Source organism: Leucopleurus acutus (assembly GCF_964270905.1).
Source record: "Leucopleurus acutus genome assembly, chromosome: 13".
Taxonomy (NCBI): Eukaryota; Metazoa; Chordata; class Mammalia; order Artiodactyla; family Delphinidae; genus Leucopleurus; species Leucopleurus acutus.
In genome coordinates, this window is record NC_139155.1 from 70,970,750 (window position 1) to 70,985,661 (window position 14,912).

The window sequence follows — 14,912 nt, forward strand, 5'->3', positions numbered from 1 at the left end:
CGCTTTTCCCATTTTAATATGTTCCAACCTAGCTAAAGCTACCAGTTCTGGGCACCCATATTTCCCCTGCTTTGTGCATTTATGTGCATTACATCCAACCTCAATTCTGTTCCTCCTTGCTTTCTTAAACCCAGGATACCTGTTTTTCCCAACTACCATCAGCACACACAATCTCCATGATTTTTACCACATCCATGTTATCACCTGGGCTATTATTTACTTAATGTTTTCTTTCAATCGACTCACATTTTTACCGGTGAAATGTATTTATACAGAAGCATTATACTGCAGATTTGGTGTGCCAGCCATATTTATTTTCTAATATTTGTGGAAATAAATACGCAATTATTAAATATTTTGAAAATGGGTGTGTACCACCTGAAATTGTCGAGTACCAGCTACCAAATAAATGCACAGCATATTCTTGGGAGATGCTGGCAGACGCCTGGTTCCAAGGGACAGAGTGGGAGAAACAACTGGACTTGGACTTGAGAAGACCTGTGTTCCAATCCTGACCTGACCATTTACTACAGTGGGACAGGGGCCAAGCCACCTACATTTCTGAGCCTCAGTGTCCTCCTCCCCAAAACGTGGATTAGATAATACATGTCTCCCAGGGCGGCATAAGGTCTGAAGGAGATAAGGGGTGTGAAGTACTTTGGTGGGGTGCCAGAGCAGTCACCCAGGAAGCAGCACTTAGTGGGCGTCGCTGCCATTTCCTGCATTGAAACCTTTGCTGATGTTCTGGAATCACAAAAGGTTGACCTTCACATCCCCAGAGCCCAGCATCATGGCTGGCACATGACTGGAGTCTGGAAGTGCTTGTGGAATGAGTGAATGGATGGATGGATGAATGAATGAATTCCTGATCATTTTTCATATCACTCTCATTGCAGTGATGCTCTCAGGCTGAGTAATGGCTCCAGACCAATTATTATCAGAAGGTGTGGTACCATCTCGGTTCTTGTATCTACTCTGAATGATCTTCCTACATTTTCTCATCCCGTAATTGTCAATGGGCCAATATGTATCCAGGATCTCGACTGCCTCCCTTAAATCTTAATTTGCTTCCTCTATACTTCACTGAGCTAAGAAACGAAGGACCTGCGTTTCTTAGAACTCTGCACAAAATAAACAAAGTCCGAGAGTCTTCAGGTTCTGCTAAGTAAGGGGCATGGATCCTGCCGTCTGTTTGGCAGCTTGGAAATCCTTTGTGCTCACTTCCTGGACCTCCTCTACGTTCTGGATCATTAAAGTTACCAGAAAGGCACACTTCTGGTTAAGTGAAGTATCACTGCGTCAAGAGTGACCCATGAGCCCTTCAGAGCTGTGCAGTCCCTGCCCTTCCATTGAGAGAAGAGCAAGGGACTTCCCTGGCAGTCCAGTGGCTAAGACTCCGTGCTTCCAATGCAGGGGACCGGGGTTCAATCCCTGGTTGGGGAACTATGATCCCACATGGCACGCAGTGCAGCCAAAAGATTAAAGAATGAGAGAGAGAAGAGCAAGGGACAGAGCAGACACTCGGCCCTGGGACATACGTCCCCGACTCCCTGCAACGCTGCAGGTGTCTGTTTGCAAGGCTGCCTCCCTGCCCTGGACCAGAAGCAACGTGAGGGCAGGGGTCATGTCCATTCAGCATGATGTCCAGCAGCTAGCACAGAGTTTGCTTCGAATGATGACCCCAAGGGCATCTGGGGAGGGGGAGGAGGCCCAGAGTGAAGAAAGGCTGCTCATGTGTGCTAAGCCCTGGCCACCCTCCATCACTCAGTCCTCGCTCTGGTCTGTGATGTAAGCGTCACTGGCGCCCAGCATGCACCTTAGGTGAGAGACAACATACAGCGAGCTGGGTCAGCCAGAAAGCCCCACGTGTTCTGCTTGAGTGAACGTTCCCATCAAACGTTGGGACGATGATAAGAGCTAATCAGAAAGCCCTAGAGGCAAAATATATATATATTTTTTTAATACTGAAATGTCTGAGTTAATGTGTCTATCTCAGTCGGTCCAGACAAGATCTCTCCCCCGGGAACCGAGAGCCTTGCAGCATCCTGCTCGGGGTGTCCGGGACCGGCATGGTCAGGCCTCGCAGGGAAAGGACAGGGGCCGAGGGTCCTGCCCCAGCCACACCCTACACGACACTTTCCACTTCTGACCCTACTCTCTGTGTCTTTAGCTGAAACATCAGGACGAAAACATTCCATTCGAGAACTCCATTTCATTCGATTCTGGATCACCAGTGTGACTGGAGCAGAGCAAGCGAGGGGTGGGGAGGAGAAGATGGCAGGTATCCACGGGGGCCCTGCTACGCTCCAGGCACTGGGGAGACAGCAGAGAACAAGACAGGGGCACCCCGCACCCTCGGGGCGTACTGGGTGGTCGGGGGATTGACGAGAAGCAAGCAAACGGGTCACCAAACGTCGCAGAGGCCAAAAGGGGCCCTGAAGGAAACAAGCAGGGCGTCTTGTGATGGGACAACGTGGCTGAAGAGGGGACAGCTACAGACAGGGGTCAGGGAGGCCTCTGAGGAGAGCCCTCGCGCAGGGAGCTGAAGGAGCATGTACAAACGCTTCTAGGAGCACACAAGCTCCTTCGTGCTCACACCGGCCCCCAGGGTTATCACCATCTTACAGACGGGAGAGGGAGGCGATTTCCCAGAACTCACACGCATTGCAACTAACTAGTGGAGCAGGGGTACAACCCAGGTCTCTGGGGTCCAAAGCCTGGGTGGGCTTTTAACAGACCTGCCTCCTGGCTTCCTGTGGGTCTACTGTCCCCCGGAAAAATAAAAACCATTCCAGAACCCTGGAGACATCTCCTGCAGACAGAGGCTCCTTTCATAACCTGGAGAAGGGTCAGGGGTCTGGCTGGCTCTCTGAGTGAGGCCTCCCGGGCGCAGCGCCAGCTCCGTTCTCTGTGCCTATGGGACCCCGGTCAGCCACATGGCTTCTCCAAGGCCCCAGATGCCCCCGGGAGGTGGGGCGTGGTGGAGCACACAATGCCCAGCTCAGACTAAGGGCTCCACAAATGGCAGTTTCATCTGCCCCTCCATCCCCGTTCACTGGCTGGCAGAGGCGGACGTACCTCAGAAAACAGAGGTGACCTTCAGGAACAGAGATGACCGCTGGCAGCATCACATGGAGCACTAGGGCCCCCTCCGCAGCCCCGGCGGAGGCAGTCCAGGGCTGCGCTATGACTGCCCCGGGCCCCGGGCACTTTGCTTTCATGAGCCCCTTCCTCGCTCTATTTCCATATATATAGATATAGATATAGATATAGAGAGATATGTATTGTGTGTGTGTATACATGTGTGTATACATATACATATACATACACACAAAATTACATTTCACGACTGTTGGTATAAAAGCAAATAGATTAATATTAGTAATATATAAGTGTATTATATTAGCTTACTACAGCTGCCATAACAAAGTACCACAGACTGGGTGGCTTAAACAACAGAAGTTAATTTTCCCACACTTCTGGAGGCTGGAGGCTGGAAGCCCAAGATCAAGGGGTCGTCAGCAGGGCTGGTTTCATTGAGGCCTCTCTCCTTGGCTTGGAGATGGCTGCCTTCTCCCTGCATCTTTCCTCTGTGCATGTCTGTGTCCTAATCTCTTCTCCTGAGGACCAGTCATATGAAATCAGGACCCACCTCAATGACCTTATTTAACCGTTATGACCTCTTTGAAGACCCTGTATCTATATAAAGTCACATTCCGGGGTGCTAGGGGTTAGGAATTCAATATGTAAATTTTTTTGCAGGGGGGATACAATTCAGTCCATAACATGTACTTAACCTAAACGTTCATTTTTTTTTTTTTTTTTTTTTTTTGCGGTACGCGGGCCTCTCACTGCCGTGGCCTCTCCCGTTGCGGAGCACGGGCTCCGGACGCGCAGGCTCAGCGGCCATGGCTCACGGGCCCAGCCGCTCTGCGGCATGTGGGATCTTCCCGGACCGGGGCACGAACCCATGTCCCCTGCATCGGCAGGCGGACTCTCAACCACTGCGCCACCAGGGAAGCCCCTTTTCTTCTACTTTTAACAGAAATCAAAAGACTTTTACGGGCCGCTAAGAGTACCACGGGCCCCAGGCACTGCCCCTCTTGCCTGGGGGAGGAGTCGGCCCTGGGCAAGTCGCCGCAGACCCAAGCTCTCCAGGAGCCATCGGGGTATTAACGCTCTGGGCACAGTCCAGGGAGAGCGGCTGGAGCCAGCAGGTGGTACTGCTGTTTCTGCTGCTGTCAGCAAATCCAGCGCAGGAGTGCTGGCGGTGTATCCCGGACAGAGGCCCCAGCCCAGCGGCACTGAGAGCTGTCACACGTCTTTCTCCAACTCTCCCTCCCAATTTCTCATAAGCCACTCCAGTCAGACGGTCACCCGCAACGCTCCCATTGGAGTCGTACTTGTCTTGGTGGTCAGTGACCTCCACGCAGGCTAAGTCAGTGCAACTCCTCAGCCATGCCTCACTCGACCTTTCAGGAGCATTCAACTCGGTTGGTCCGTCCCTCCTCCTGCGGCTTCCGGAGTGCCACATCCTCCCACTCCCCTCCTCCAGCCCCGGCCACTCCTCCCCGGCCACCTTTGCTGGACACAAGCTTTGTCCCTGGCCCCTTGACCTTGGAACGTCCCAGGGCTGAATCCCTGGCCATTTTCACTGCCAACCCTCATTCCTTTAGTGATCTAAACCAGAACTGTGGTCCTCAACATCTTACAGATTTTTTTTTTTTTTTTTTTTTTGCTTTATCATACATCTCCTCTGCTAGAATGTCAGTCCCTTGGGGTGGAGATTTTTGTTTTGTTCACAGATGTATTTCCTGGCCTAGGGCAGTGGCCACATTTTAGGTGCTCCTGAAATATCTGTTGAATGAACCAGTGAATGAATGACCCCACATCCTGACCACCATGTCACTTAGGACCTAAAAGACCTCAGAGTGTATTTGTCTTCTTACATGCTTGGGGCTGCCCAGGTGAGGGGGGCTCACAGAGATTTAGATCCAGACAAGGCTTGTGTCGAATCTGCCTTCTGACACTCACCCTCTGCGTGATGTCAGACAAGCGTCTCTACAAGCCTCTCTCTGGAGCTCACTTTCCTCATCCTGGGGGGTAAGAATATCGACCTCCCAATACGTGAGAGAATTCTACCAGACGCTGCACAGAGCTCAGAGCACGGGCCCCCTGTGGAGCGCGGACAGCATTCCTCCAGCTCGTGCATCCACAGGGATGATCTTCTTCGCATCAATAGCCTCGGCCTCATCAATGACGTCACACCTGGCCGCTGATGACGAAGCTCCTCAGGTACATCCTCTCACCCAGTCACAGCACTGGAAATTCTGGTGAAAGGGAGGCCAGGGCGAGCTCCAACCCCATTGCTCAAGACTACATGAGATCTGTTCGGTGCCACGTTGGTGAAAGTACGAATAGCCGGACTTGAACTTGAGGCTGACACGTGCCAAACCCTGTGGTCTCTGATTTCGCTGTCCCAGCTCGAAGTGTCCATCTCGCCTCACACTTTTCCTCCTGCCAGTCCAGCCCATCACCCAGTGCTGGGGACGCTGCCTGCTCGGTACCTCCATAGTCTGCCCACCTCCCCGGGGCAGGCAGCTCCGCTCTCACCTCCCTGGCCTCCTTCCTATCGTGTCTCCACACTGCAGTCTGGGTGAACTTCCTAGAACATGAATCTGACCATACCCGCCACTGCCTAGAATCCTTCATGGCTTCTCATTGCTCTTGGGTTAAGACCAACGTTTTCTGTGAGGCCTGCAAGGGCTTGAGGTCTGAGCCCAGATGACATCTCCTGCCTTGTCCTGTACTGCGCTCCCTGCCCTCTGTCAGATTTACCTGCACACCTCCCGACCGAGGGCCCCCGGCTCCCAGAGAAATGAGGTCTGCCTGCTGCCCACCACCAAACCCCAGCCTGCCATCTCAGGCTCAGCGGCCACACACGTGCTTATGTGTTAGGCTGTCATCTCCCCCTGTCCCCGACTCCCCCCAGCAAGGACACGGAGCCCATCAGTGCATTTGTTGCCATATAGAATGGTACCCAGCACACGGTAGCTGCTCAGGACACTTGAGGAATACATGAACGAATGAACACACAGATGAACGAAAGCACACCCAGGCACGTGCACGGACGTTCCTGCACTCAGACTCCCCACCCTGCCGTGCAGGCCTCGTCGGGGCGTTGACAAAGACAGATTCTAACCCCAGGCTGGACTCGGCACCCCGCCCCGACTCGCTCCCTCACCTTCAGCGCCTTTCTTCTCAAAGGCGGCACAGAGGCGCTCGAGCACCACGCTGTCCCCGGAGCCCTCCACCCGGACCTCCTCATCCAGGAGCCAGAAGAGGCCCCTGGCGTCCTCAGCACCTCCTCCGGCTGGCAAGCGGACCTGGCAGATCAGGATACACTGAGGAGTCCTGATCCCCTGACGGAGGCCAGGCCCGGGTTTCCCTTCCCACCCGTGGGAGTCGGGGGCACCTGCCTCCCAGGCATCACAGGCCTAGATCCACACTCCCACTCACTGCAAGACTCTCAGTGTCGAAGCCACAAAACTAACAGCCTCTTGGTTACAAGGGGTCCAGATCCTGCCTGTCTTCATTGCCAGGGTGACCTTGGGCAACTTAACTGCACCTCTCTGAGCCTCATTTTTCCTCTTTTGCAAGATGGAGAGTGGTAATACTTTCCTCCGAGGGCTGTCGTGAGGGTTTAATAAGGGCGAGCACTCTATAAACTACACATCTCTGGCTCCACACAGGCAGCTGGTCTATTCGTGCACAGCCAAACATGAAAGGATTAATCCCATCTGCATCACTTCCTCTTAGAAGTCTTTGTACTTTTTTAAACTAAAATCTTGAGGGGCAAAAAAAAGCTCCCAAAGCATGTCTTACAGAAGGTGAAGTTGGTTCAGGGGCACAGACGCGGAATTCTAAATCTAGCTCCCAGCGTCAGAGACCATCCAGGCGACCCTGAAGCTTTGCATACGGGAAACTGAAAGAGGCCTGGAGAGTCTGCGGGACTTATCTGAGGGCCCACAGCGGGCTGACACATCTGAAAATGGTGCCAAGTGGTTAAAGTGGGAATGTGATGCATATGATGGCCAACGGTCCCAGTGTGCCTGGGGCCAGGGGCTTCCCAGGATGTAAGGATTTCAGTGCTGAGGCCAGCAAAGTCCCTGGCAAATCAGCACAGCTGGTCACCCTAATTCAGGAATATTAGTCCACACCCCGCTGAGAGGGGTCCAGAGAGGGGAAGGGACACGTCCAGGGTCACATGGAGAGGCCCAGGGGCAGAAGTGGACCTGGATCCCAGGTATCCTGAATCTTCACCTTGGCCTTATTTGCTGGGGTTGAAACCTACAGTCAGCCCATCCCCAGAAGGCAGCTGTTCCAGCCACTGCCCAGGGGGCCCAGGGATGCCATGGTCCTTCCCTCCTTGCACTGCCCGGGTGGTCCCTTCAGGCCTGCCCCTCCCAGGTGAGGAAGCAGGACGGGGACGGGGAACCAGCCGAGAGGTGCCAGCAGGAAGTAGCAGCAGGCGTGAGGGGCCAGCTGGGCGCACAGACTGAGAGCGCTTTGCAGGGGCAGGCACAGCCTGCTGCGAGCCCAGAGAAGCCAAGGGACCAGGACAAGGTGTCCAAGTGCAGGAGAGACGCAACCTGTGGGACACCTACTGTGTGCCACACACCCTGCAGGGGCTTTACGTGCCAGATACCACGGGCGTTCACGACAACCCAGGGGACACCATCTGTCGTTCCCACTTGGGTGATGAGGAAGCTGAGGCTTGGAGAGGTTAAGTGACGTGCCCAAGGTCACCAAGATCGGACCGGAGCCCAGCACGTTCCATGGCCCAAGCACTTTCACACCAAGATGAGCAATGGCCGAGGGCAGCTCTGGGAGGCGGTTGAGCACAGGTGCAGATCTGGGGTCAGCACAGTGGGTTCTGGGGCTGGGGAAAGGGGGGTAACGACTCAGGTCTCCCCCAAACTAAAGCCTGTCTGCCTCCAAGAAGCTCAAGGGCCTGGATCCACCATCGCCCCCGCTCTCCATCCCCCAGGGGCCCCTACGGTCCCAGTCTCTCCTGGGCACAGCACCTTCCGCTGAACACCCGAACTTTCCAGGTGACAGGGCTGGAGACCACTGGGCACCGGCCCTGGACTCCCCTCAGCTCAGACCACAGTCCAGGTGTGGGTGCGTTCTAAGATGCAGACTCAGATTCTCAACCTACTGGGATTTAAATATTCTTTGCCCAGGCCACAGCCCCCAGCCCAATCAACGCAGAATCAGGGAGTGGGTCCCAGGCGTCTGTGTTTTTAACGATTCCTGGGTCATGCCAGGTGCAGGCAGTTTTGAGATCTAGTAGCTCAAAGGCTCAAATCTGCCAGGATTTCTAAAGGCCGTGCGACATCTGAGAGGCCGTGTTACCTGCGAAGGACTCTGATCGACAGCGGCCACCGTGGTCCCCAGGGATGGCTCCGGGAGCTCAAACTGCACAGGGACATCCTCCTAGAGAGTCACAGAAGTTCAGCATTAGCTCCTTCCACGAGCTGAAGGGGAAGAAACTTCTGAAGGAGCAAAGAAAAGTGAGGACTTCCATCGTCACACCTTGGCCATTTTTTTTGTGTGTGTGTGTGGTACGCGGGTCTCTCACTGCTGTGGCCTCTCCCGCTGCAGAGCACAGGCTCCGGACGTGCAGGCTCAGCAGCCATGGCTCACGGGCCCAGCCGCTCCGCAGCATGTGGGATCTTCCCGGACCGGGGCACAAACCCGTGTCCCCTGCATCGGCAGGCGGACTCTCAACCACTGCACCACCAGGGAAGCCCCAAGGCCATTTTTTATTATTTGTTTTTAATCGTGGTAAGAGTAGACATGGCATAAAATTTAACATTTAAATCATTTTTAAGTGCACAGTTCATTGGTGTAAAGTACATTCACACTGTTGTGTAACTGTCACCACCATCCATCTCCAAAACGTTTCTTACCTTGCAAAACCGAAACTCTGCACCCATTAAACACCAACTCCCCATTTCCCTCTCCCTATTTCTGTGTCTATGAATCTGACTCCTACAAATACCTCGTATGAAGAAAATCGTACAGGATTTGTCCTTTTGTGACTGGATTATTGCACACTTAGCACAATGTCCTCAAGGTTCATCCAGTCGTAGCATGTGTCAGAATTTCCTTCCTTTTTATGGTTGAATAATAGCCCCTTGTGTGAAGAGATCACATTTCTTTATCCATTCATCCACTGATGGACACTCGGGTTGCTTCTACCTTTGGGCTATTACAAACGATACTGCTGTGAACATAGGTATACAAATATCTCTTCGAGACCTTGCTTGAAATTCTTCTGGGTAGATACCCAGAAGTGGAATTGCTGGATCAAATGATAGTTCTATTTTTAATTTTCTGAGAAAACACCATACTGTATTCCACAGCAGCTGCACCATTTTTATTGTGCACAAGGGTTCCAGCTTCTCTACATCCTCCCCAACACTTCTTACTCATTTTGGTCTAGTGGGTGTGAAATGGTATCTCAATGTGGTTTTGATTTGCATTTCCCTGAACTAGTGATGCGGAACGTCTTTTCGTGTGTTTATGGACCATCTGTATATCTTCTTTGGAGAAATATCTATTCAACTCCTTTGCCCATTTTTAATTGGGTTCTTTTTGTTTTCTATCATCACCCCTTAGCCTTTGTGTGAGAAGAAAGGATATAGACCAGCATCCCAATAACATCCTAATACTGTTCATCCTCAGGGTGGTCAGCAATCACGGTGAGAGCTTTATCAGGAACTGATAATTCAGGGCAAACTTTTCTAATATTTACTGAGTACCTAATAAGCGCTGGGCTGAGTGCTGGGTGCTGGATGGAGCAAAAAAACTATGGATAATAAGAGTTGGCATATAAAAGTAACCAGAAATATCCAGATAATGCTATGCTCAAAGATGTTCATCACAATGCTGTTTATAACACCATAAACATGGAAATAACTCAGATGGCCAAAAGAGAGTTCAGACAGAATCAGACATAACCACAAACATGCATCCTTACTAAGAGCTGTGAATGGAGTGAGGAAATGTGAATAACATAATGCTTTGAGGAAAAAAGACTATAAACTCGTGTGTACAGATGGATGGGAAATCTGTAGAGAAGACCATATATGGAAAAATGGCTGGTGTAAGATACAGACAGGACAGTGGTAACAGTGGTTGCCTCTGGGTGGTGGGGCTAAAAGAAATTGTGTTTTCTGCTTCTTGACACTTATATGCACTTTCCAGTTTTAAATAAAAAACATGTTTTACTCTGATCATCAGAAATAAGTGAAATATTATGGGACAAAAAAATATGATGGCTGCTACTATATGTGGAATGCCTAATACACATTATGCATTTCTCTATCCCACTTCATCAAATGCTCCAAACAGCCCCTTTAGGCAGTACGGTAAAAATGACTGTGAAAATAACCGCCACCTCTCCCCTTCCCCGTATCCACACTCTCGGTACAGATAGGGAAGTTTCTCCCATCAAGAAGTGGATGCCATTTCCCCACCCCGTGAGTCAGGGCTCAGCCTTGGACTTGCTGTGATCAACTGATTACAGCAGAGGTGACGTTGCCAGTTTCAAGTCTTGGTCCCAAGGGGCCCTGAGCACTCCTGCTCACTCTCTTGGACCCCTGCCCAGCGCCATGAGAACAGCCTGAGCTAACCTGCTGGAGGACAGGGCACTCCTGGAGCACAGGTGAGTCATCCTAGCCAAAGGGCTGCCTGGATCAGCTCATGGCCAGCTGACCTCCAGACACAGGGGAGAGCCAGCCAAGAGCCATCTACCCAACCTGCCTCTGACCACAGGCACATGCTCTCCCAGCCAAGACCAGAATAGCTACCTAGGCAATCCACAGACCTGCGAGCAATAACAAAAGGTTATTATTTAAGCTACTATGTGTTGGGACAGTTTATTATGCAGAATTATTGCGGGAAATGGTAACTGATACAGGAGTATTGCTATTTCTATTTTACATGTGATAAAATTGAGGTTCAGAGAGGGTGACTTTCCGAAGGCCACACAGCCAATAAGTGACAGAGTTAAGGTGAGACCCCAGGTCTCAGCAATGCCATGTGTTTAAGATTTATTCATATTGACGTTTTCATGTTTATTGCTGTCTGGGCTCCAACCAAAGAAATGACCATAATTTTAATACCCATTATCCTACTAATAAACAATATGATCATTTCTCATATTTTGCCATTAGCACTTGCTGGAGCCAAAGGGGTCCCCTTCAGGGAGGAAGGAGGAAGCAGATGCTAGGGGGCGTCTGGGGTGCTGGCGATGTTCTCTCCTTTTATCCTGGGTGGTAGCTGCAATGAGTGTGCATGGTTGGACAAATTCACTAAGCTGTACACTTCTGATTCAGGCACTTATTAGTGTAAATGTTATAGTTCAAAAGAATTTTTTTAAGTATAAGTAAAGGAGGGCAGGCAGGGACGTGCCTGTACAGGTTTCCTGGTTCACATATACAGAGTCTCTCCGGGGGGCCTCCTAGAAAGGGAACTGCATCTTCACCTTTCCTAGATGCTCCCACATTATGATCCAAAAGGTGTGCAAACCCACTATTTTTACCCACAACCGGGCACGAAGGGCCTTCCACAGGGAAGATGCAAACTAACTGTTGGAGGAGGATTCAGCTTGGGTATGTGGGCGAGGAGGAAGAGGTCAGTGTAAACAAGGGACAGCGGTGGGAGTGAGGCCTGGGGAACCCCAAGTTCTGGACTGTAAGGTGCGGGGACCGTGGCTGGAGACTGGGCTGTAGAGGGAGACAGGGGAGCAGCAGAGGCCCAGGAGCCAGGCCTGGAGTTTGGGTTTTAATCATCGAGGGACCAGACAGGATGAAACTAAAGCCTACTGGAGGACCAGACAACCACGCCCTCCCCTGTCCCGCCCAGCCTCACGCCCTCACTGAGCCACTGCGAAGGCCCCGCCCCAGCCCAGCCATACCTCCCGGAATCGCTCCAGCGTTGAGACAAAGGTCCGCTGGTAGAAAAGCAGCTGCAAGCGCTCGTGAGCATAATTGTGGCACAGCTCCTCAAAGGTGGCGGCCCGGTCTTTGCCCTGGTGCCGGGGGTTCTGAAAGCCTGGAGAGTCCACCACCATGATGGAGGCCATGGAGAGGTGGTGGGAGGAGAAGGATCTGGGGGGGAAAGGAGAGGGGCCCTGAGAGGACAAGGACTCTTAAAACCCCGTTGGTCCAAGCCTCCCACACCCCTGCATCACAGAGATGGAGAAACCAGAGCAGCATGCTGGGCGGGTCTGCAGATCCAGCAGCTCTCACCACTTGCAGGCTGTGTGACCGTGGGAAATTTACTTAACCTCTCTGAGCATGGGTTTCCCCCACTGTTAAATGCTGGTAGGGATGAGTAGGATGACCCCAGGGGCTGCAGTAAGAAGAGAAGGAGCTGAAGTATGGAAAGTGCCTCCCATGGACACCGCAGGCCTTCAGGAAACGTACTCTCTCTACCAGGCCCAGAGTGGAGAAATGACTTGCTTAAGGTCGCACCACAAATTGGCTATAAAGTTAGGACTAAAGTCTCCTTTTCTTGCTTAGTGACATGCTGCTATAGAAAAACAATTTTGTTCAGTGCCTGTCTCAGTTTACAAAGATCTCTCAAGCCATCACCTCCTTGGAGCCTCTTGAAAAATCTATCGGGGGACAGAGAAGGGATTATTCACATCAAAAAGCAGGAGTTAAGAGACTCTGGAGAAAGTCACACGTGGGCTCCAACCCTCGCCCAGCCACGGAGGGGCTGTGTGTCTTGGGAGAGTTGCCTGACCTCTCTGAAACTCAGCTGTGAAAGGGCTAATGATGGAGATGAACTTAGAAGGCTGTTGGGAGGGTTGGATGTGATAAGACATCCACGGCTCTGAATGTGGTAAAGCGGTCAGTGTGTTTTCTGTTATTATTATCATTAGCGTGCCCAGCTATACACTTTGGAGGGCCCTTAGTTTAAACCTGAGCTCTTTGCTGTTATTTGCTGAGGTTTTCCATTTGTAAAATGGGGCCAATAAGATCAGCCACCACATAGACATGCATGAAGATTAAATCAGTTAATGTTCAGAAAGCCAGACACCTTCTAGGTGCTCATAAACGTAAGGGTAGTGGGTATCGTTATCACCAATACACCCATTTTATGGAGGCAGGCTCCCAGAACCAACCAGGAAGCAGCCACCCTCTGCAGGCTGAAGCAGCCGCCCTCCACTGGCAGTTCACCAATAAATACTTCTTCCCCTGAGCACGCATGATCCCCCTGGTTTCTAGATAATGTGTCTGTGGTCTCAGAGGGTAATTACTCCAGCAGCACGAGAGGGGGCCAATTCTGTGTCTGTGGAGAACCCCACCTGCACTGTTGCTACACACCAGCCTCATCCCCTTAACAGGATGTCAGAAGCCTAGTTACGCCTCCTGCTTTCACAGAGGAGGGAGGGAAGCCCTTGCCCCAGCTCTGGTTTGGCCACACTGGAACTGCTTAAAGATTTCCCGGGGCTCACAGCAGCACTCACCACGGTAGAAGACAGAGGCTCCCGGCAGTACTACCTGCAGATACCTGCAGTATTTTATGATCACGATTAGGAAGAGCTGTTTACAGACACTATTTCTTTTTTACTTTATTGTTTAATTTTTTATTGATTTCTTTTAATCCTTACAGTGACCCTGAAGGAAAGAGCCATTTTTACAGATGCAGAAGGAGAGATCAGAGAGGTGAAGTGATTCACCGAAGTCACACAGCCCACAGGTGGCCAAGGTGGAATTTAAACCCAGCACCATAAGACACGGCTCAACAAGCCCCTCTCCAGCTCAACAAAACCCCACTCTGCTAAACTCCCCAGACTCCCCGGGTTTGGGCTCGTTCATACACTGCAAACAGGCCGCCTCTGTAACCAGGAGAAGGTTGCCATTACCTGTTGACGAGCGAGACCACGGCGGCAAAGACCTCTTGGTACAGGCCCGAGGCCATGCCCTCCACACACTCCACTCCTGTCATCTTGAGCCCTACAGTGGGGAAGAGGGGCGGGTTGACATCCCGTGGTCAGGACCTTGCTTGGGGCCGAGGTTGTCGCTCCAGTGCCATCACTACTGGCCTCAGTGCATCGTCCCCCACCGCACACACACACACGTCCCCCTACTGCTGAAATTACTTACGATCTTAGGACCAAGTTCAAGTGTCCTACCAAGTCTTCCAGGGTCCTGTGTGACCTGGCCCTACCTCCCTAACCTCCACTGTGATCTCCTGCTCAACCCTCAGGGCTCAACCCAACGTCATCGCCTCAGGGAAGCCTGCCTTGACCACCACCACCACCCCATTAAGCCAATTCCCAGGTCTACCCTGCTTTTTTGAAAATTTTATTTATTTTTCACACTGAAGTCATGATTGACATACCAAAAGACCTGTACATTTTTAATGTATACATCCTGATGAGTTTGAAGTATACACCCATGACACCATCACCATAAACACACCACAAACATAACCATCACCTCTAAAAGTTTCTTCCCTCCCTCTTTGTGTGTGTGTGTGTGTGTGCACACGCACATGTGAGATAGGAACTTTTAACATAAGATTAACAAATTTTTAAGTATAGAATATGGTATTGTTAATTACAGGGACTTTGCTGTACAGTAGAGATATTCATCTACTGATCATTTCATTCATCTACCCTCTAGGATTTATTCATCTTGCATAAATAAAACTATGTGCCCTTTGATCAAAATGTCCCATTTCCCCCTCCCTCCACCGCCCTGGTAACCACCATTCTACTCTCTGCCTCTATGAGTTTGACTTTTTGAGATTTCTGACGTGAGTAGTATATTATTCAACAGTAAAAAAAAAAAAAAAAAAGAAAAAGAAAGAAAAAAAAAAGAAGG

General features: G+C 51.2%; 1 protein-coding gene across 2 annotated transcripts in view; it reads right to left on the reverse strand.

The window, feature by feature from the left end:
- Positions 1-14,912, reverse strand: part of MYO18B (myosin XVIIIB) — a gene marked incomplete at both ends in the record, with an annotated part of 217,752 nt that overhangs the window by 150,715 nt on the left and 52,125 nt on the right. The window contains 4 exons of one of the 2 annotated variants that reach the window (XM_082853194.1): positions 6,245-6,386; positions 8,419-8,499; positions 11,990-12,182; positions 13,949-14,039. In XM_082853194.1, coding sequence (XP_082709320.1) covers positions 6,245-6,386; positions 8,419-8,499; positions 11,990-12,182; positions 13,949-14,039 — 507 coding nt within the window. Of the gene's footprint in view, positions 1-6,244; positions 6,390-8,418; positions 8,500-11,989; positions 12,183-13,948; positions 14,040-14,912 lie in introns of both variants that reach the window. The other variant, XM_082853193.1, reaches the window with a different exon arrangement.